The 23,912-nt window shown below is 35.7% G+C and overlaps 1 protein-coding gene across 1 annotated transcript; it reads right to left on the reverse strand.

Annotated features, from left to right (window-relative positions):
- Positions 1–680: 680 nt before the first annotated feature.
- On the reverse strand, positions 681–23,826 carry LOC123525107 (RING finger and CHY zinc finger domain-containing protein 1-like). The gene is made up of 8 exons (XM_045303859.2): positions 23,677–23,826; positions 20,339–20,458; positions 11,542–11,660; positions 10,255–10,333; positions 6,318–6,421; positions 5,855–5,884; positions 5,312–5,456; positions 681–4,187 (listed from the first exon to the last, which is right to left on the reverse strand). Exons 1-8 carry the CDS (start codon positions 23,764–23,766, stop codon positions 3,954–3,956), a joined length of 921 nt encoding a protein of 306 aa, XP_045159794.1. The 5' UTR covers positions 23,767–23,826; the 3' UTR covers positions 681–3,953.
- Between the last annotated feature and the right edge of the window lie 86 nt (positions 23,827–23,912).

The following is a 23,912-nucleotide window of genomic DNA, read 5'->3' on the forward strand; positions in this document are numbered from 1 at the left end:
AATTTCTCTGTCATACAAAGGACAGTGTCTACTTCTAAGAAAGCAGTACAGTGCCCAACTTTTTTAGCGCTGCCTGGAATATCATGCCATACAGACATGTGACAGGATACCCTACCCAGTCATATTAAACTGAAACAGCTGACCGGTCCTTGAACTATCCTATTAACCCTTACCCTGCTAAATTTCTGTAATGAACTTGTCTATCTTTCAATTTGGACAGTACCATTAACTGTTAAAAGGGGTGCATACAAAAAAAAATACAGACTGAATGGTGAACAGTGCAGATCATGATCTACACTGGTCGCCAAGGCAGAACCAATTGTGTCCAACATGGTAAGGGTTAATACTGAATGCTAAGCCAAGAAGCTACTAGTACCGTTTTCAATGTCGTTGGTATGAAGTGGTCAGAAAGAGGAGGAAAATGTCTTAGTTCATTGCCATCAAAACTATTAACTTTACTTCATATGATACTATTACACAAATCAGTAAAGTCAATTCTTAAGGACTGATTGTCAATAGCAAGGACATAAAGTGAGCATCATTGTCAACAAGATAAGAGTGGTTCTGCCAGGATACAGTTTGAGCTGAAGTAAATTTAGTTTATCTTGTAGGTGACTCTAGTATACAGATTGTTGTACCCCTAGGTCCATATGGACTTACATGTCAAAACGAAAACTTCAAACTGTAAAATTATTTAATCATGCTTCAAACAAACATCTTAAATGTTAACTGAATATAATAAAGTGAATTAAACACATTGTATTATCTCAGGATACAAAAAAGACCAGTATCACACTAATTCATCTAGCAACAGCTATAGTGATTTTACTTTTTGTCTACTGTGAAGTCATCATTTTCCTAGTGGGGGCGAATTTTGTGGCTGAGTCAATTTCTGAAAATCAATTCCAATAAACAAGTAAAATTTCCATTCATCTTCTGTTCAAATTTTGAAACCCACAAGTTCATACCCCCATCAGAAAAACCACGAAACGCTGTGTGCATGAAATTAAATGCTTTCCTAGTATACTAAATGTTCTGATGTATAAATATTTTCAATATAAATAAAAACTAGTGTGTCCTCACTTACTGTCACTGTACATGGTTTCACGACTCTAGGTGAAATATCTGTTGTATATGCAGGACAAACTTTTAAGCACTTTAAGTGTATTTTTCACTAAGTCAAGTCTGGTCTGGTGGAGTGAAATCCCAAAGAGAACACCAGGTGCTGAACTTCACATGCTATATACCGTACTTTGGGATATTTTCATCACGGTAAATTTTTCGCCTATTTCGCCACCCTTATGAAGTGGCGAAAATATAACGCTCAAAAATATACCTATGTCCAAAATTTGAAACCATATGATTATTAACACTAGAATACCCGACATCGGGTATGAAATGATAATTGCTTTTGTATTACCTGTATTGTTACAAAAACATGAAACCCGAGATTTTCTCACCTTGACCAATTTTTATTGAATCTATATGAATATGTGTAGTTGATAATCCTCAGTTAGAATTTTGATACACATACTGTACATGGTTGTCACAGTGTGAAAACAAACATGTCTATTCTCAAATATTTTCAACCGAAAGAAAAAGAAGTTCTTCTTCTTCCAGTAGAAAAAAGCAGCGAGGACTGTTATTTACGCAAGTTGTGTAATGTGGAATTACAAGAAATATACAATGAAACACCCGGCCGCAACGTTGGAAGTACAACATTGTATCCTGAGATATTCGTGAAAATTGTAACGAATTTTATTGCTTTTATATTTTAATACAGTTTGCAATAAATTTCAGTATGTATATACCAGATATAATAAAGTCCAATGTATGTAGTTTGTGTTGTTGGATAATCTTCAAAAATGCAGGTATTGTTGTTGGATTTTGATGAAATTTTCAGGCAAATTTTCGCCACCTATGTAAGATGGCAAAAAATACACATGCCAAAATAAAACCACTAAATTTTGGGTTAAAAGGGCGAAAATTTGTCGACACGAAAATATCCCAAAGTACGGTAACAATCCTCTAAAAGTTTTATGACCTAATTCAAGTACATTTTGAGATATATCGGACACAAACTTTTATGTCCTCAATGCATATTTTTGACAGTCAGTGCCATAACTATGGCCTGGCAGAGTGAAATTCAAAACGAAACACCAGGGGCACAAATTTACATGTTAATTAACATTTCTATGAGATAATGACTTAAGGTCAAGTACTTTATGAGATATGCACAACACAAAATAGGACAGACGGACAATGGCAAATCGAAGAGCACCTCTCAAGAATTTTGGAGAGACACAAAAATTAATTTGTAACTTAATCTACTGAGTTAAATATCATTCAAATATGAAACCCAAGGTCAATTCATCATTACAAGTATATGTACAGCAATATATTCTGTATACATTTCCTTCAGCTTAATTCCACAATGCCATTAGTCCATTTTTGGCATTCTGAGAAAACAAGTTTTTAAGTTTTGAATTGTTAATGGTTAAAGAGACATTCTGCTATCTGGAACCTCTTTTTACTGTATTCATTAGTTCTATCAAGATGAACATACTACAAGAAGATAGAGCTCTTCAAGACAAACAAAATGGTACCAAAATCTCAATACTGCTAAAAACAGAGTTACTGTATAAGTGGGTATATTTGCAGGTCAAAAAGTTAGCGAATTGCCTTTTCCGGATGTTTCGTGCACGGAAACATTTGTGATTTCCCTTAAACTGAAGCGCAAAAGCTTACTTTGTTTATCTTAACTTGACTATAACGAAGCTCTCGGTGAACATGGATATTAACATTGGCTGATATTTTCCATGTTGCGAACTTTACCACTTATACAGTATGGCATTTGAAATCACTGAAGATTTGTTAAAGTCAAAAATGAGCATTCTATTTTTTCATGAAAACCAATGATTTCCATATGTCAAGTATAGTACATTTTATACATATCTTTTTACCAGTGTAACAGATGTAATGTGATGTTATAACAGCCCTTTTCATGATAAACACGTTCAAAGGTGCTTTACATAGCGGGTATGTAGTAAAAGCAACTTGTATTACACTAGCTAAATATCAGCAACATAAAATGAGAAGCTAGACAATATGAAAAAAAGAAACTACAAGAAAAAAGACAACGGCTGTGATTCTGAGATATGTTTATAACCTTGATGCATACAAACAAAGCTCTTTTTATCATTTGAAGACTCTTTTTTTTTCATCATCCTTCAAATAAAGTGAATGCTTAAAAAGAGCTAAACTATGGATGTAATACAATAGCATAAATAATTACTTCATTTCGTTCCTGAGACATTTTGAAATGTTTTGAATTAGAACAGGACACCTTATAACATACAAAATAAGTGTTTTGACATCAAAGAAATCTGTGATAGCCCTTAAAAATGATGTCTTAAAAACAATATTTTGGCACTAGTATAACTAAGCATTCTTAAAACAAGGGCTGTCCATAATTAGGTCAAACATGGGCCTTAACTTGACAACACTTAAGTTATTTGACCAGTATTACTATAAATAACAAGTTTAAATTTTATAAGATTTTAGTATGGCAACCAAATCTAAAAAAAAAAAATTCAGAAGTACTGAACCAAATGTTAATTCGTGGAATTTTTCGAAGTGAAACAGGAAAAGTCAGTTATTGGACCTAGTACATAAACTTGTCATATGATTCCAAAAACATATTATTAGTTTAAACATAATATCTGTATGGGTTCCAGAGACAGCACAGGTGAGGCTTGGCTAGGACAAGGACTGACAGTACAGGATAAAGCGATTCCTATATAGCTGCCCCCGCCCCCTCCCCCAACAAACCAAGTTTAGTGGGGTTAAATAACATTCTTCTACTTCAAATGTACTACAAAAATATTTATAAAAGCTGAACACTACAAAAATTTGTTTTCACAGCTGTAAATCTATCTACTTCTTTTTCTGAACTATTTTTTACTATTAGCACCTTCTGGAGGTATATTGTTATTGTCTGTTGACCTTTCTGGTGATGATGATGAAGGCTGACTGACCCCTGTTGCCCCTGATGAATCGGCCCCATCACCATTTGGTACTGAAACCAGTTTTGAAGCAGAGTTATTGGGATCTTCAGTTCTACATGTGTTGTATGAGCCACACTCCTGACACTTCAAGCCGATCACATGGAACAATACCTTGCTCTCCTGTACGAACAATGAGATAAAACATACAACATTGTAGAGGATACATTAAAAACAACCATACTGCACAATAAATATGTTATGATCTTGTTTGTTGCATAAATAATGTTGCTCTTAAGAAGGTAAATTAGCGAAGGAGCTGGGAAAAACGTTATAAAACTGAGTTTGAAAACCAATTCCCATTCTCAAGGTTCCTAGATTATAAAACTGATTTTCAAGATCATTTCTAGATCTCCAGGTCCTAGGTTATAAAACTGAGTTTACAGATAAGTGCCAGATATCCAGGTTCCTGTAATATAAAATTTACCAGTCTCAAATCTCCAGGGTCCATGATTATAAAATTCAGTTTGCAGACCAATCTCAAACTCCAGCGTATGACTGGTTGTTTCTGAGCTGGAATTTGAAGTTGACCAATGGCAGGATTTGTATTCTGGGCCTGGTCTCAAAGTCTTTGAGCCAGCATCTAATACTCATTTTGAGCACAAACTTTAAACTGACCAGTGGAAAAATATAGACTTCTAATCTGGTCTCAAATCTCAATTATACAGTCTTGGACTCTGCTAGAAAAAAATGTATTTGCCTTTTTACAGAAGCATTTGCTCCTCACAAGCGTTGTTTAAATTTTCTAGGAATAACTATCGTGTCTGTATTATTAGCAAAACAACTGAAGGAGTTGAGGAGTGCAATCACATACCAAGTTGGGCTTATATATCCACTTACCTGGCCCGAGTTGCGGCAACCTACCTGCAGGAACACTTAGTCAATTTTGTATTTCATATTCTGTGACAACAGGATCATTGCTGTATATATTTAGGAAACACACAAGGCTAGACTATTTCCAAATAAGGTTAACAAGTAATCTTAAAGCTACCTTTTAGCATTTATTAAGTAAAAAATTCAATGTCCCCAATATAATTTGACATATATTATGTGGCATAAAAAATTAAAGAAATAAACCCTTAACACTAAATAAATTTATAGTCCGAAAGTGTTTCTATATTTTAGAGGCTCTTGTGGAACATAGACTTCAGTAATCTATGGAGTCTTGAAAAATCTCATATTCATAAAAAAAAAAAACACTAAGTCACTATAACATACATTACTACATACAAAAGATGAAAACTAACCTTATGACAGTCTTTACAAAGAACATAAACATAGAAGTTCCTATACTCTTCTGGCATTGGCGTATTGGCAATCTCATTGTCTAGCATTTCCCAAGCTTTCTGCATGTCATATAGACTGTGGCCACAGGTAGGACACGAATAATTGCTGTAAAACGTAACACTTTACGTCACCTTTCATTCTGATACTTTGATTACTTGTTGTGGAGGTTAAATCACAGTTATATAGCTCTGCCACTTCCAGCAATTAATGGTAGACAAAGAACCAAGGTGGCCCTCTTAGTAGGTATTATTTCAGGCATGGAGAACCCCTCTTTCTCTCTCTTAATCATGACTGATTCCACTGCCTACTCAAAAACTGTCATAACAACAGTATTGTTTAACTGTAAAATTGTTGGCATTTTTCTAAAATTCAGTATATTTATATATATATATATGATGGCTTCAGTATTAAATGATGTTAAGTATATTTGCATGAAATGATCAGACTGCCAACAAAGTAAAATAATACTTTTGATAACCATTGCCATTTCTAAATTTACTTACCCAGTTTTAATACACTGTTCTAAGCATACCCTACAATACAAAAAGTGAGTTTGTTCAACTACAAAAAAACGTCCCCTTTTCTACAAATATATATTTATGCATATAAAATGATGAAAACCAATAATCTTCAGTCTTTTCCTGATAAATTTACTGATATTACATGGTATTTCCTCTAGAGCTTTCACAGAAAGAAACATTCCAATAAGAATGCATACCTTATATCTTGAAAAAGTTATGCAAGATATCTTGTATGCACAGTTGGGCATAGTAAGGATGACACAAGCCATCCCTGAAGTTTTGTTTTAATTAATTTATGTATGCATATCACAATATTATTTTAGTTTGGGATACAAAAGCTCTAAAATGAGTAACGTTTAAGACATCAAACCAATAAATAATATACAATCTACTATTTTACATTTTTAAAAAGCTTTTCAAGAAACACTATTGGCAGAGTATGTACCTGTGTATTAGATGACCACAGCTGGGTATATGTGCATCCATCCGTGATGTATGCAGGTCTTCAAGACATACCGCACAATTTCTTCTTGAATTCTCTTCTACACACTATGTGACAATAAAATATTTTATTTAGAAGCAATGTTATTATAAACATGATAATATGACTATTGTTTCTTTATTTTCTTGGGTTTAACATCGCACCGACACAACTAGAGCTATCCCTGAAGGTGATGAATGTACCCCCCGCAGGCACTGACACAGTACATTGCAATTTGACGCACACAATGTAAAGTAATAAAAAACAAAATCAATAACACTGAAGATTTTTTTTCTGAAAGAACCTAACATGCACCATGCACAACTTGGGTTGGTACTGATCACTTGTGTGAAGTTTCATTAAACTGTGTGTATGGGTTCAGGAAATAATGCATGCACAAGATTGCACATGCAGACTCTATGTATATACAGTGTAACTTCCGAAAACCGAACAACCTCCGGACCAGCCTAAAAGTTCAGTTTTTGGAAGTTTCCGAATTTTCAGAAGTTTGAATGTTTGTAGGCAAAGTGGACGTTGTGCACATGAGTTATGTTTCGTTTTCTTACACGTTAGATGACGGAGATTTTTATCCTTTTTAATTTTACAATTTCATATTAATTAATTAATTAATTAATTAGATAATTAATTAATTATTTACAAACATTAAGGATAATAAATACATAAATAACAAGTATAAAAAGAAACAACCGAACTTTAATAATAGCATTTACGCAAACATTTTTAACACATAAGATATTTAATTCATCACGTTTTCATAAATTGAATACAAATGAAAATAACCGCTATTTACTTCCTTACTTTTGCATCAAATGATCATTGTGATTATACAGCATGTCATAATAAACGCGCACCGTTAATAACTAAACAAAAGAACATGTTGACAGCATTTCTGGATTATCAGGTGACACTTTTAATCCAGAAAATATTTTGCTGTTCGGTTTTCAGAAGTCAATTTTAGTGTTAAAATATAAACGGTGCTTCAAAAATCGTCCGGTTTTCAGAATTCGGAAGTTCCGGTTTTCAGAGGTTAAAAATATATAGAAATAAAAACAGAAAAAAACGGGACCTTGACTTTCGTGCGGTTTTTAAAGGTTTCCGATTTTCAAAAGGTCTGGTTTTCGGAAGTTACACTGTAGTACAGTAACAAAAAAACAAAGTCCCGTAACTCTGCAAAATTTTTCTGAAAGAAGCCAACATGCACCATGCTCAACTAGGGTCACTACTGATCACTTGTGTGAAGTTTCATTAAATTGTGTGCAAGGGTTCAGGAGATTAGGTATGCACAAGATTGCATATGCAGACTCTATGCGCAGTTTTTCGAGTAATTCACGGGCCACAATCCAAGAGTGCCTGGGGCGATCTGGGTGGTTATCACACTTGGCCGAGATATTATGACCACAAACATTGTCAGCAAGTTTGGTTAAGATCAGATGAAAACTGTTCGACTGAGAGAGTAGACAAGGCTAAACTCGCAGTTTTTTGAGTAATTTAAGGGCCATAATTCAAGAGTGCCTGGAGCGATTTGGCTGGTTATCAAATATGGCTGAGATATTATGCCATCAAACACTGTCAGCAAGTCTGGTGAAGATCGGATGAAAACTATTCGACTTTAGCGGACATGCTTTGGAAGCCAACTGCTGCCCGCCCATCTGCCCACCATGGGTGTTCACATAATACGCCTCGCTCTTACAGAGATGGGCGTATAAAAATGCAAGATAAAGTTTTGATCCACGCAAGAACTTATATAACCTTTGACACCCCAGTATGATCTTTACCTTGAAGATAGGGCCTGTGGTCTGTATGCAAGACTTCTTCTCAACAAAGAGATTTTTACAGCTTCCACTAAACAAGAAGGCCATGAAGGCCCTGTATCGCTCACCTGACCTATTGACCTAAAGATCATCAAGATTAACATTCTGACCAGGTATTATTAAGATATGGTCATAAATGTGGTCTCTAAAGTGTTTTCTAGCTTTTCCTTTGATTTGACCTGGTGACCTAGTTTTTGACTCACATGACACAGATTCGACCTAAAGATCATCAAGATTAACATTCTGACTAAGTTTCATGAAAATACAGTCATAAATGTGACCTCTAGAATGTTAATAAGATTTTCCTTTGATTTGACCTAGTGACTTAGTTTTTGACCCCACCTGACCCAGATTCGAACTTGACCTATAAATCATCAAGACCAACATTATGACTAAATTTCATTAAGATATGGTCATAAATGTGGCCTCTACGGTGTTAACTAGCTTTTCCTTTGATTTGACCTGGTGACCTAGTTTTTGACCCTACATGACCCAGATTCAAACTGGAAGTTGAGACCATCAAGATTAACTTTCTGACCAAGATTCATGAAGATACAGTCATAAACGTGGCCTCTAAAGTGTTAACAAGCTTTTCCTTTGATCTGACCTGGTGACCTAGTTTTTGACCCCAGATGACCATATATCGAACTCGTCCAAGATTTTATTAAGGGTAACATTCTGACCAAGTTTCATTAAGATTGGGCCAAAATTGTGACCTCTAGAGTGTTAACAAACTTTTCCTTTGATTTGACCTTGTGGCCTAGTTTTTACCCCAGATGACCCAATATCGAACTCGTCCAAGATTTTATTGAGGGTAACATTCTGACCATGTTTCATTAAGATTGGGCCAAAATTGTGACCTCTAGAGTGTAAACAGTCAAATTGTTGACGACCATGGACGGACGACGGACACAGGACGATCACAAAAGCTCACCTTTGAGCAATTCATGCTCAGGTGAGCTAAAAATATATCTGCAGATAGGAAAAAGTGACCACGCCCTCTGGCAGCCTTGTCTTTTGATGAAATGGAATATAATTTGAAAAATATTAAAGCTGGTTCATCCATGGTTAATTTAAATAAAATTATTTCAAGATCAGGACAACAGTTCCTCATAAGAAGATTTTTAAAATTTCAACTATATGCATAAAAGGAACAGTGACAACTTGAATTGTAAACATTTGAACAATCTTGTTAGAGGACTGTTAAACAAACACTGCTTTGAAATTATTTCTAAAAACAAGAGGGCCATGAAGGCCCTGTATCGCTCACCTGACCTACTGACCTAAAGATCATAAAGATTAACATTCTGACCAAGTTTCATTAAGATATGGTTATAAATGTGGCCTCTAAAGTGTTAACTAGCTTTTCCTTTGATTTGACCTGGTGACCTAGTTTTTGAACCCAGATGACCCAATATCGAACTCATCCAAGATTTTATTGAGGGTAACATTCTGACCAAGTTTCATTAAGATTGGGCCAAAATTGTGACCTCTGGAGTGTTAACAAGCTTTTCCTTTGATTTGACCTGGTGACCTAGTTTTTGACCCCAGATGACCCAATATCGAACTCATCCAAGATTTTATTGAGAGTAACATCCTGACCAAGTTTCATTCAGATCGGGCCAAAATTGTGACCTCTAGAGTGTTAACAGTCAAATTGTTGACAACGACGGACGGACGGACGACGACAGACGACTGACACAGGGTGATCACAAAAGCTCACCTTTGAGCACTTTGTGCTCAGGTGAGCTAAAAGCCAGAGGTTAGGGAGATGTCATTTCAAGTTTTTTCATGTTTTATGTCCTCCAGCTCTTTTGTGCATCTAAGCAGATTGGCTTTAACAACTTGAAAGTGAACAACACAAGGAACATCCAGGCCAAACTTCATCTATTTCAAACTGAATGTTTCAGAGATGTCATTGGACAAAAATGTTGACACCTGCAGACAGATGATAAGTGATCATAATAATATCCACTGAGCACATTATTCTCTGGTGAGCTAAAATAATAACTTATGATTCTGATTTGTGACTTTCAGTAAAACTTTGAAAATACTGCCTTGTTACCTACCTTATGGTTATCTCTAAGTTTAACAGAAAGACACATATCACATTTCTTGCAATGGAAGAACTTGCTTCTGCCCCCAACTCTGCAATATTATAAATGACACAAATTAATAAAACCACCTCTTATGCTTGAGCTAAGCCAGTTAACAAATTAAATATATAAGATATTAGTAAAAAGCACTTAGTTAAACATATTTAATTATACATTCTAACACGATCTGATTCATTTTCTTATTAAACAAAGAAGGCAGAAAACAGTGAATTATAATACAATTAATCACTGTTCTGACGTCACAGTTATTATGTCATGGCGTCAAACGGCATAGCGGCGCGCTAGAAAAGAAACCGATTGAAAACGGGCAAATATTTAATGAATGTCGTCAAGGATGTACTTAAAAATCCTTGTTAATGTGTTAGAATCAAAATAATATATCTCATCCAGTGATTTGCTCTTGAATAAATCATTGTTTGTCGTTCAGATGCGTATTATTATATCACTCGGGCTTTGCCCTCGTGATATAATTCCTTCGCATCTGAACTCCAAACAATGATTTAATCAACGACAAATCACTGGATGAGATATATTATTTCTTAATCAATTGACGTACATGTACTTAATATCCTTATTTCATATAAAGACAGATTTATGGATTTCTGCAGTTGCACCTTAAAATTGTTGTAATTAAAGCTGTCGATAAGGCAGTGCACTTAGCTATTCAACAACTTCCAAGTCAAACAAGGGCCATAACTTTGCAAGACTTAAGTAACTGAGTTATTTTATTACAATTCATTACAAATTAAAGTTTAATTTTGGCATTGCAAATACCAGTAACTTGCATGGAAAACTCCAACCAAATTATTGACTATGGAACTGCAAAATACAGTAACTTGCTTGCAAAACTCCAACCATTTTTTTTACAATGGCATTGCAATTATAGTAACTTGCATGTAAAACTTAACCATTTTTGAAGGTGATTTATCAAAATCAAAATCACCTTCTCTATGTAACCGCGCAGAACTTAATCAGGAATAGACTGTCTCACAACTATTTCGTATATATCCGCTGTACAATGTAGTTCAATGCAGCATAATTTACCACCTCTGACGTCATTATTGATACAGACTGGAAAATTTGGCCTACTTGATCAACACTTTTGAGGCAGCCGTAGACTTGGTCACAAACTTACAAGTACTCATGCCCTGCATACTGTATACTAGAACTGATTTTATTCTTTGTTGTTTATCATCCAAAAGTTAAAAAGTTTCACACACAAAGAAAAGGTTATCAAACCTGCACAGTCCGCAGTCATCGCAGTGAAATTGTCCTTTATCATCATCATCATAGAGACGACATTTCTCACAGAAATATTTACCAAATAAGGTGTCACAGCTTTCACAGGACTTCTGTACCTAAATATTGACAGAAAAATATTGGAGAAATAAATCCTTTTGCTTTATATCTAACGTTGGTAATAGAAAAATAAGACAATACATATGGCATTGTATTATAAATTGATCAAACACTATAACAAGAGGGCCATGAAGGCCCTGTATCGCTCACCTGACCTACTGACCTAAAGATCATCAAGATTAACATTCTGACTAAGTTTCATTAAGATATGGTCATAAATGTGACCTTAAAAGTGGTAACTAGCTTTTCCTTCGATTTGACCCAGTGACCTAGCTTTTTACCCCACATGACCCAAATTCGAACTTGACCTAAAGATCATTATGATTAACATTCTGACCAAGTTTCATGAAGATACAGTCATAGATGTGGCCTCTACAGTGTTAACAAGCTTTTCCTTTGATTTGACCTAGTTTCATGAAGATATAGTCTTAAATATGGCCTCTAGACTGTTAACAAGCTTTTCCTTTGATTTGACCCGGTGACCTAGATTTTGACCCCGCATGACCCAGATTCGAACTTGACCTAAAGATCATTATGATTAACATTCTGACCAAGTTTCATGAAGATACAGTCATAGATGTGGCCTCTACAGTGTTAACAAGCTTTTCCTTTGATTTGACCTAGTGACCTAGTTTTTTACCCCACCTGACCTAGATTTAAACATGAACTTTAGATCATCAAGATTAACATTCTGACCAAGTTTCATTAAGATATGGTCATAAATAAGGCATCTAAAGTGTTCACTAGCTTTTCCTTGATTTGACCCGGTGACCTAGTTTTGGACCCCATATGACCCAGATTTGAACTTGACCTAAAGAACATCAAGATTAACATTCTGACTAAGTTTCATGAAGATACAGTCGTAAATGTGGCCTCTACAGTGTTAACAAGCTTTTCCTTTGATTTGACCTAGTGACCTAGTTTTTGACCCCATCTGACCCAGATTTGAACATGACCTATAAATCATCAAGATTAACATTCTGACCAAATTTCACCCAGATTTGAACATGACCTATAAATCATCAAGATTAACATTCTGACCAAATTTCATTAAGATATGGTCATAAATGTTGGCCTCTACAGTGTTAACTAGCTTTTCCTTTGATTTGACCTGGTGACCTAGTTTTTGACCCCATCTGACCCAGATGTGAACATGACCTATAAATCATCAAGATTAACATTCTGACCAAATTTCATGAAGATATGATCATAAATGTGGCCTCTACAGTGTTAACAAGCTTTTCCTTTAATTGACCAGGTGACCTATTTTTTGACCCCAGATGACCCAATATCGAACTCATCCAAGATTTAATTGAGAGTCACATTCTGACCAAGTTTCATTAAGATTGGGCCAAAATTGTGACCTCTAGAGTGTTAACAGTCAAATTGTTGACAACGACGATGGACATAGGGCGATCACAAAAGCTCACCTTTGAGCACTTAGTGCTCAGGTGAGCTAAAAAAACAAGAGGGCCATGATGGCCCTATATCGCTCACCTGTTATCATTGCACTTGAGGACAAGAAAGTCCTCAGAAAAAATATCTAAGTCCAAAGGACAGGAACAACAAAGGGAAGAAATTTAACGAAAAAGAAAAAAAATTCTTACAAGGTACAGATATGTCAAAATACACCTAAAAATTGGAGGTACCATCCATGTTGTACCACAGAAAAATGGTCTCGGTTTTTCCCTATGGCCAATAATAAAAAAGTTACTAAAAATAAGCTATTTATAGTAACGTAAAAGGGAAGTAATTAAAAAATTTTTTATTGTAAGTGAACAAAAGAAGGATCTGCCAAATAAATCTGTTGACATAAATGAAATTTCAGACCAGTATCTTCATTAGTTACGGAGATGTACCCATTTTAATTTGAAATAAAGGGAGGTAATTTGACATAAAATCAGTCCATAGTTATCTACCCTGATTGGCTCAGTCCAACTAATGACAATAATGAAATTTCAAATAAGTCCTATAAGTACTTACTGATATAAATCCATTTTGATTACAATCAGGGGAGGTAATCAGATATAAAATAACTCTGGAACCTACGATTGGATCTGATTTGTCATGGAATCTAAGATGTATTGTTGTTGAAGATATTTTGGAAGTTTGTATCAAATAAAACCATAAATGAAGTCTCTATATGGCAGCAAAAGCCAAAATAGCCAATTTTGGACCTTTAAGGGGCCATAACTCTGGAACCTATGATGGAATCTGGCCAGTTTAAAAAAGGAACCAAGATCTTGTGGTGATACAAGTTGTGTGCAAGTTTGGTTAAAATCAAATCATAAATGAAGCTGCTATTGTGCAAACAAGGTCAAAATAGCTAATTTTGGCCCTTTCAGGGGCCATAACTCTGGAACCCATTACAGGATCTGGCCGGTTCAAGAAACGAACCGAGATCTTATGGTGATACAAGTTTTGTGCAAGTTTGATTAAATTCAAATCATAAATGAAGCTGCTATTGTGCAGACAAGGTCAAAATAGCTAATTTTGGCCCTTTCAGGGGCCATAACTCTGGAACGCATATTGGAATCTGGCCAGTTCAAGAAAGGAACCAAGATCTTATGGTGATACAAGTTGTGTGCAAGTTTGGTAAAAACCAAATAAAAAACAAGAGGACCATAATGGTCCTGAATCGCTCACCTATCCCCACATGACCCAGTGTTGAACTGAGTATGACGTCGTTATTTCTATTATTTGACAAAGTGACCTAGTTATCATCAAGATAAAAAATTCTGACCAATTTTCATGAAGATCCATTGAAAAATATGGCCTCTAGAGAGGTCACAAGGTTTTTCTATTATTTGACCTAATGACCTAGTTTTTGATGGCACATGACCCAGTTACGAACCTGACCTAGATATCATCAAGCTGAACATTCTCACCAATTTTCATGAAGATCCATAGAGAAATATGGCCTCTAGAGAGGTCACAAGGTTTTTCTATTTTTAGACCTACTGACCTAGTTTTTGACCCCACGTGACCCAGTTTCGAACCTGACCTAGATATCATCAAGGTGAACCTTCTGACCAATATTCATGAAGATCTCATGAAAAATATGGCCTCTAGAGAGGTCACAAGGTTTTTCTACTTTTAGATCTACTGACCTAGTTTTTAACCCCACATGACCCAGTTTCGAACTTGATCTAGATATCATCAAGGTAAACATTCTGACCAATTTTCATGAAGATCTATTGAAAAATATGGCCTCTAGAGAGGTCACAAGGTTTTTCTATTTTAAGACCTACTGACCTAGTTTTTGACCGCACGTTACCCAGTTTCGAACTTGACCTAGATATCATCAAGGTGAACATTCTGACTAATTTTCATGAAGATCCTTTGAGAAATATGGCCTCTAGAGAGGTCACAAGGTTTTTCTATTTTTAGACCTACTGACCTAGTTTTTGATCCCACATGACCCAGTATCGAACTTGACCTAGATATCATCAAGGTGAACATTCTGACCAATATTCATGAAGATCTCATGAAAAATATGGCCTCTAGAGAGGTCACAAGGTTTTTCTATTTTTAGATCTACTGACCTAGTTTTTACCCCCACGTGACCCAGTTTCGAACTTGACCTAGATATCATCAAGCTGAACATTCTGACCAATTTTCATGAAGATCCATTGAGAAATATGGCCTCTAGAGAGGTCACAAGGTTTTTCTATTTTTAGACCTACTGACCTAGTTTTTGCCCCCACGTGACCCAGTTTCGAACTTGACCTAGATATCATCAAGGTGAACATTCTGACCAATATTCATGAAGATCTCATGAAAAATATGGCCTCTAGAGAGGTCACAAGGTTTTTCTATTTTTAGACCTACTGACCTAGTTTTTGACCCCACGTGACCCAGTTTCGAACTTGACCTAGATATCATCAAGGTGAACATTCTGACCAATATTCATGAAGATCTCATGAAAAATATGGCCTCTAGAGAGGTCACAAGGTTTTTCTATTTTTAGACCTACTGACCTAGTTTTTGACCCCACGTGACCCAGTTTCGAATTTGACCTAGATATCATCAAGGTGAGCATTCTGACCAATTTTCATGAAGATCTTGTGAAATATATGGCCTCTAGAGAGGTCACAAGGTTTTTCTATTTTTAGACCTACTGACCTAGTTTTTGATGGCACGTGACCAAGTTTCGAACTTGACCTAGATATCATCAAGGTGAACATTCTGACCAATTTTCATAAAGATCCCATGAAAAATGTGACCTCTAGAGTGGTCACAAGCAAAAGTTTACGGACGGACGGACGCACGGACGGACGGACGGACGGACGGACGACGGACAACGGACGCCGCACGATCACAAAAGCTCACCTTGTCACTTTGTGACAGGTGAGCTAATAAAGCTGCTATTGCGCAGACAAGGTCAAAATAGCTAATTTTGGTCGTTTCAGGGGCCATAACTCTGGAACCCATGATGGGATCTGGCCAGTTCAAGAAAGGAACCAAGATCTTATGGTGATACAAGTTGTGTGCAAGTTTGATTAAAAATCATAAATGAAACCATTATCGTGCAGATAAGAAATTGTTGACGCACGGACGGACGCAAGCACGGACTGACGACGGACGAAGGGTGATCACAAAAGCTCACCTTGTCACTATGTGACAGGTGAGCTAAAAAGAGTAAATGTAAAAAATTACAGAGCTTTATTTAGTACATCTTTAATGTGATACTATTGCAAAATGTTTTAAAATGACACAGAAACTCACAAAGATGCCTGAAAAAAATCATCATTGAAACTGCCAGTTCTGTTTCAAGCTAACAAGTGTTGTTATTGATTGACCTATTGTTAAAAAGAAACACACAAATAATTAAGATTATATTATGATCTAACAACACTATTGCCCATCAATAAAAGCCCCATACCAGAAGTGGCATCTGTCATAATTTCTGCCATAAGTACCACATTTTTATATTGAAATTTATTTGAAAAATCTTTATATTCTCTGAAAAAAACAAACTACCATTCTTTAGCCATTTGTCATGAAAACAAATCTTGTACCTTGAAATTTAAGTAAAACAAGCAAATTCGATGAATTGGAATCCCCCGCCGAAAGGGTCAGAGTTGAGGAACGGCAATATCCTGCAAAAAGTTAAGAATGTTACCAAGAAGCAAATAATTTCATTAGCCAAATCAAATTAAAAGAAAATGAATGGTTTGTTTGGGTGTGGGGGGGGGGGGGTGAGGATACAACAGTTTACATGTTGATTATAAATATTGGTAGAAAACGAAAAATGAAATAAAAAAAAAAAAAAAAAAAATGGGGGGGGGGGGGGGGGGGGTGAGAGGGAGGGGGGTGACCAATGTAAGGTGGTGACCAGGTGTAGGTACACAACATCACATGTTTATAATAAATGTGCATGGAAAAGAATGGAAGAAGTTTAATGAAATTCTTCCAATTGGTTGGTTTGTTATGTACAGATCTGTGGATTTTTAAACAATTAAAGGGCAATAACTAAATGGAAAATTGACCAATCAAAAAAAAACTTGAAGGGCATCGTCGCAGTATCTTGGTTCATGTCTATTTCAAGTTTGATGAAATTCTACCTGCTAGTTACTGAGAAATGGCTGCAGACGGACATTTTTCATTAAATCAAGGGCAATAACTCTGAGGGAAATTGACCTATCAAAAAAAAAACTTGACGGGCATCAGGGCAGTATCTTTGTTCATGTCTATTTCAAATCTGATGAAATTCTACCTGTTAGTTACTGAGAAATGGCTGCAGACAGACATTTTTTATTAAATCAAGGGCAATAACTCTGAGGGAAATTGACCAATCAAAAAAAAAACTTGACGGGCATCATCGCAGTATGTTGGTTCATGTTTATTTCAAGTTTCATGAAATTCTACCAAGTAGTTACTGAGAAATGGCTGCGGACGGACGGACGGACGGACTGACGGACGGACAACGCCATTTCAATACCCCCCTCCCGATTTCATCGGCGGGGGATAAAAAGGATCTATCTTTTATGATATATGGATGGAAAAACACATGGATTAACTGACAAAATAACAAGAGCTGTCCGTAAGACAGCATGCTCAACTTTTCTCAGTGCTTGATTCTGAATTAGAGCTTTGCAAGTAAAAACTTGATAAAACTTTAACCAAAAAATCTATGCTAAAAGGGGCATAACTCTGTGAAAATTCAAATCAGAGTTAAATGAGGATTGTTTCTCCTGGTGTAGACTTTGATAGAAATTACTATTTTAAGCTTCAAGTCAAAAGCTTTGATAGTAACAGAGATATTTGACTTTATCAAAAACTTAAACCAAAAAATTCTAAGATAAAAAGGGGCATAACTCTCATCAAAATTCAATCAGAGTTATGGGGATTGTTTCTCTTGGTGTAGACTTTGATAGTAAATACCTATTTTAATTTTCAAGTTAAAAGCTTTGATAGTAACAGAGATTTCTGACTTTATCAAAACGTTTTAACCAAAAAATTCTATGTTAAAAAGGGGCATAACTCTGTCAAAATTCAATCAGAGTTATGGGGATTGTTTCTCCTGGTGTAAAATTTGATAATTAACTATTTTAAGTTTCAAGTCAATAGCTTTGATAGTAACAGAGATATTTGACTTCATCAAAAACTTTAACCAACGGTGACGCCAGGGCAAGTACAATAGATTTACTTTTTCTTCGAAAAGTCGAGCTAAAATTGATCTGTATATTCTACATACTGCTTTCTATCTACCGGTATGCAGGTTTTTTTCCCTTCATAATAGGGGCCGTTAATAGGCTCCTTCCCCTCAGAAAATTTCTTTTAAATAATGCAGTTTTCCCCAAAAATTTACTTTACATCAGATTTTTATTCCCCTTTGCCCAAATACCGAGCTATTTTTTCCCCCAAATCACAGGTCTGGGCCCCTTCCCCTCCTGGTAAAAAAAAAACAACCCTGCAGTATGTCTTAGGTTTCATGAAACATGAGGGTCATGATGACCCTGGATCGCTCACCTGAGTAATATGAGCTACATGTTTCAAATGTAAAACTGATGCAAAATATTAATAAAGTAGGTCAGTAGGTCACATTCATGGTCACTGAAAGTCAGTTTAAAGATCCGTGTGCAAAACTGTATATGTCATTCAAATTTCAAGGCTGTATCTTAAGAAACAAGAAAGTAGGTCAAGGTCACAGTCAAATGACCCCTAATTACTTTGGTTTATCAAGTAATTATAATTAAACAGTCTAGGAAATATGATCAGACAATTTTTGAAGTATTTTTTCCTATATAACTCCTATAAAAACTAAGTGACCCTCGGGTGGGGCCTCTTTTCACCCAAGGGGCATAATTTGAACAATCTTGTTAGAGAGCCACATGGCAATGCTACATACCAAATATCAAAAGCCTAGGCCTTGAACTTTCAGTCAAGAAGATTATCAAAAGTTTTCCAATTCTATGTAAAACTTGGGACCCCAAGGGCAGGGCCTCTTTTTACCCCAGGGGCATAATTTGAACAATCTTGGTAGAGGACCTCAAGGCAATGCTACATACCAAATATCAAAGGCCTAGGTCTTATGGTTTTGGACAAGAAGATTTTTTAAGATTTTTCCTATATAAATCTATGTGAAACTTGGGACCCCTTGGGCGGGGCCTCTTTTTACCACAGGAACATAATTTGAACAGTCTTTATAGAGGATTATTAGATGATATCACATGCCAAATATTGAGGCTCTATGCCCTGTGCTTTCGGACAAGAAGATTTTCAAAGTTTTCCCTATGTAAGTATATCTAAACCATGTGACCCCCAGGACGGGGCAATATTTGCCCCTAGGGAGATAATTTGAACAATCTTGGTAGAGGAACACTAGATGATGCTACATACCAAATATAAAAGCCCTATGACCTGTGGTTTTGGACTAAAAGATTTTTTAAAGTTTTTCCTTTCGGTTGCCATGGCAACCAGAGTTCTGGATGGAATTCAATTCTTTGAACAATTTTGAAAGGGGGGCAACCAAGGATCTTTCCTGTTAAGTTTGGTGTAATTCTGCCCAGTGGTTTTCAAGAAGATTTTTTTATAAAATGTTGACGGACGCACGATGGAGGACTGACGACGGACATTGAGCGGTCACAAAAGCTCACCATGACCCTTTGGCTCAGGTGAGCTAAAAATCAGAACAGAACTTTCATTAGAAGTTATGACAGAATCCACCATTTGTGACTGACAGAATGACAGACAGACAAACAGAGAAAATAACACAAAGTGCACATTTTCAAGACTGTCTTCTATCTATTTACCAAATTTCATGAAAAAATCTCTTGTACTTTTAAACTTAACGCAAAGTCCACTTTTTGTCTTTTTTTAAAATACTTCTTGCCATAGCAACAAGATAAAAGAATGTTCATATTTTCCACATTGCAATCTATCCATGTATCAAGTTTCATGAAAAAATATCTACTCTTTTTCAAGGTACTGCAGGATCCCACTCTGCCATTTTTTTTGGGTCATATTTTGACTAACTGTTGCCACAGCAACCACATTTTTTGCCCTAGTAATAAAATAAAAAGATGTGCATGTTCTCCATATTGCCATGCATCCATGTACCACGTTTCATGAAAAAAATATCTTTTGATTTTCAAAGTCATCACAGGATTCCACTTCATATGACCTATCCAGTGAAACATAGTACTGGACTAAAAACACTACTGAAACTTACTTTCTGTACAACTGCACAGACCAAGCATTTGATCTGAGAAACAGCACTGCGATCTATCTCATGACTTTCTGCTTCATCATGACACACCCTGCAGGCATAATACTTCTTACAGCATGGAGACTGAAAGTAAATAATTATATTTTTTGCTTGTTTTTAAAAACCTGAGTCATCATGTTACATTGTATATATTCAGTAACACTAAATGTAAAAATAACAGATCATTTTAGCAAAATTTGATAATAGAATACATAAATAAATGGCAAGATTTTGAGGTCCCAGAAACACACAGTGAGTAAACTGGCCAAAATTTTTTGTAGTGATTTATCAATGTTTGCTGTTCCTTGGTTATTTACTTTTCAGAAGAAAATTGTTAAAATCAGGTGAATGCTGGTATCTATGAACCATTTACTTTACACTTAAGACAGTGGCTAGGGGTCCAGTAACTGGACCTCAAGACCCGTAGTCTAGGGGTACGGTTACCAGACGTCTAGACAACCTGTATAGTGCTGTCTAGGGTCGGGTTATCAATATGAATACTGAAAATGGTATTTGAAGCTCTAGGAGACTATAATTTATCTTTCGAAAACATGAGATGATTTCAAACAAGAGCACCGCCTTGCGGGTGCTGACGCTCATCTGATTTTTTTTGTATAATAGAAATATTGTCCTACCCATGATTTTCTAAGTCTAAAAAGGGCCATCATTCTTGCAAAAAGCAGGATAGAGTTATGTTTCTTGACATACAGCGTCCGCTTATGATGGTGAAAAACTGTTGCAAGTTTTAAAGCAATAGCTTTGATAGTTTATGAGAAAAGCTGACTTAAACAAAATACTCAACCAAGACAACTGATTTTCTAAGTCCAAAAGGGGTAATAATTATTGCAAAAAGTAGGATGGAGTTATGTTTCTTGATGTACAGGGTCAGCTTATGATGGTAAACAAGTGTTGCATGTTTCAAAGCAATAGCTTTGATAGTTTAAGAGGAAAAGTTGACCTAAACATAAAACTTAACCAAGAAATCTGATATTTTCTAAGTCCAAAAGGGGCCATAAATCTTGCAAAAAGCAGGACAGAGTTATGTTTCTTGCTGTACAGGGTCAGCTTATGATGGTGAACAAGAGTTGCAAGTTTTAAAGCAATAGCTTTGATAGTTTAGGAGAAAAGCTGACCTAAACATGAAACTTGACCAAGAAAACTGATTTTCCAAGTCCAAAAGGTCTATTTATCTATTTGGGTTTTACGGCGCACCAACACAGTATAGGTTATACGGTGCCAAACAGGACTACAAATTTTGGTTCCACATCTCATTTACATCGAAATAAAAACATGAGGTATGGAATCAAAATCTGCATACCTGCTGAAATCACAGAGTTACTGCAAAACCAAGTGTTAAGACCCTATTAGTCGCCTCTTACGATCATGCAAGGGTAAGGCAGTGGTTCCAATTCTTTTCATACACAGATTGTCCCAGAACCACATGGGGCCAAGGGGCAATAATTCTTGCAAGAAGCAGGATGGAGTTATGTTTCTTACGGCAATGTGTAGGTGAATATAACAAAGGTTAGCCGAATGAGGCAAAGGGATGTAGCTGAAAAATTTTCGTCGACATCTGGGCGCCGCCATTTTTTTCTACTTCTGTCAAAGTCGGGATTTTTTTTTTTTTAATTTCACATTTGAGTTACAGTCTCTATATTCATTTAGGTGTCTTCATTTTTAAAAAGTTATGTTATGGAAATAATTCAGTTTTGCTTTTATTTTACGAAAAGCGCGTCCCTAGTGGATAGGTGCTCACAGGAAATGCTTTGTTAGCAGTGAATACAGAACTTCATTTGATTGCTGAATATTATCCATCACTCAAAAATAATGCTAAAAGATTTCCAGTTGGTAGGAATAAATATTATTTTCTTTGAAAAGATCAAGCATTGGCCAGAAAATGGGATAAAATGTCCTTAATAAGCATAAAGCCATAAGAACGCGGTTAACAGGTAATGACGTCATCGTGACACAGGCTTTCCCTATATTTTGCAACATATGATATTCGCTGTTACAGGTATGATGACACTAAATTTTTGTTTCTTTTCAAGTGAATAGGTTCTCGCGAATTATTTTAAGCTGTGAATAGTTTCTTTGTCGTTTAAGCTATGCTCACTCAGTGGCTTTGCCTTTTTCATATTACAAAGTTGACCTGAGATTATGAGCATTAGCACTTCCTTAATAGGAGAGATCGTGTTTGTAAACAAATCCATTGTATTTTCTATTTCTAGAACTGATAAGACAAAGACCGTGTGGGCAGATGCCGAGCGTCCATGTTTTTTGTAAACAGTGATGTTTTTCTAACGGCTTAAACTTTCTTAAAACACAAATAATATCAATAATTTTTTGATCAATGGAAAGTGTATAAAACAAGCAATTTATTGATTACTTTTGATTATAATTTCGAAATTTATTGGATTAATTATGAACGCTTAACTTACAGTGTTTTTTCAAAAAGTTTGGAGGATCGCTACGCCGCTATTAAAATCTTATGTCATTTAAAACGGTTATTCATTTTAAAAAGATATTTAAATGGGAAAATATGAAAATCGTAAGCATTTCAAAACTTTTTGAATTTTTAAAATCCATAAATGAGCGAAAAAGTTATTAAAAATTAAAAATTCAGATCCCATACACAAACGATGTAAAAACATTTGTTTTACCCACCATCAGATAAACAGGTATTTATGCGTGAAGTCATGGCGATCTCGCCTATAAAAAAGTTATCAAATATTTTGTATCTTTCTGTTGTTCTTGTTTACCCCGATTGGGAGATGTGCCCAGCCTGTTAAAGATTTGTTGATGCAAAGAGCTATAAAATAAATAGATTGGCAACTTGAAAGGCATATAGAGCAAATCTCGCCAACCTCCCGTGACAAAAAAACAAGATCTCGTTACCGGAAGTGGCGCTTTATCCACGCGCCATTTTGTATGCGAAAGCAATTATTCATCGGTAAAATAATTATCACCGTATGACCACGCTTCTTTCGATGGCAAAAAAAACCCCTGTACTTCGTGTCTTAAGACCATTTCTCATTAAACTAATTTTGTTTTAGAAGCTAACATGTATTTTAAATGTAGTTTTAAAGGTACAAATTGTAACTGCATGCTCGCCGATTTGTTTTTAGTAAGATAACGCCGAATCACGCTCTGACAAGAGCTCACGCGAGATTACAGCCAGTTGCCATAATGGCATTTCTGTGTATTTTATACTTCTTTGGTTGATGTCAACAAACGACAGATAACGTAAAGCTTACTGAAAACATCTGAAAGAACAATTTATGGGGAAAGAATTTATAACGTACAACGAACTGGCATTTTCTCGCGTAATGCTGGCATCCAAGTCTTCCAGTCGCGCTGGAATCTTTGGTATCTTTTTCCACAACTTCTGACATTTTCTTTAGTCTCTTACATCATACAATATAATAAAATTCTCGTGGTTTGAAATGTTTAAAAATCGGCTAAAACGAATTATCAATGAAGAAAATAGACTTTTTAACAACCTAAATGATTATCAATCAGACGAAACATACAATAACCA

The sequence above is a fragment of the Mercenaria mercenaria genome, chromosome 3 (assembly GCF_021730395.1).
Source record: "Mercenaria mercenaria strain notata chromosome 3, MADL_Memer_1, whole genome shotgun sequence".
NCBI classification, from domain to species: domain Eukaryota; kingdom Metazoa; phylum Mollusca; class Bivalvia; order Venerida; family Veneridae; genus Mercenaria; species Mercenaria mercenaria.

Bases quoted from the DNA above. Each gene is read 5' to 3' on its own strand.
- LOC123525107 (XM_045303859.2), bottom strand. From the start codon at position 23,766: ATGTCAGAAGTTGTGGAAAAAGATACCAAAGATTCCAGCGCGACTGGA. The intron at 20,459-23,676 runs GTACGTTATAAA...ATTTACTTTCAG, and splicing joins CGAGAAAATGCCAGTTCGTT to TCTCCATGCTGTAAGAAGTA. The intron at 10,334-11,541 runs GTTTGATAACCT...ATAATATTGCAG, and splicing joins GATGACTGCGGACTGTGCAG to AGTTGGGGGCAGAAGCAAGT.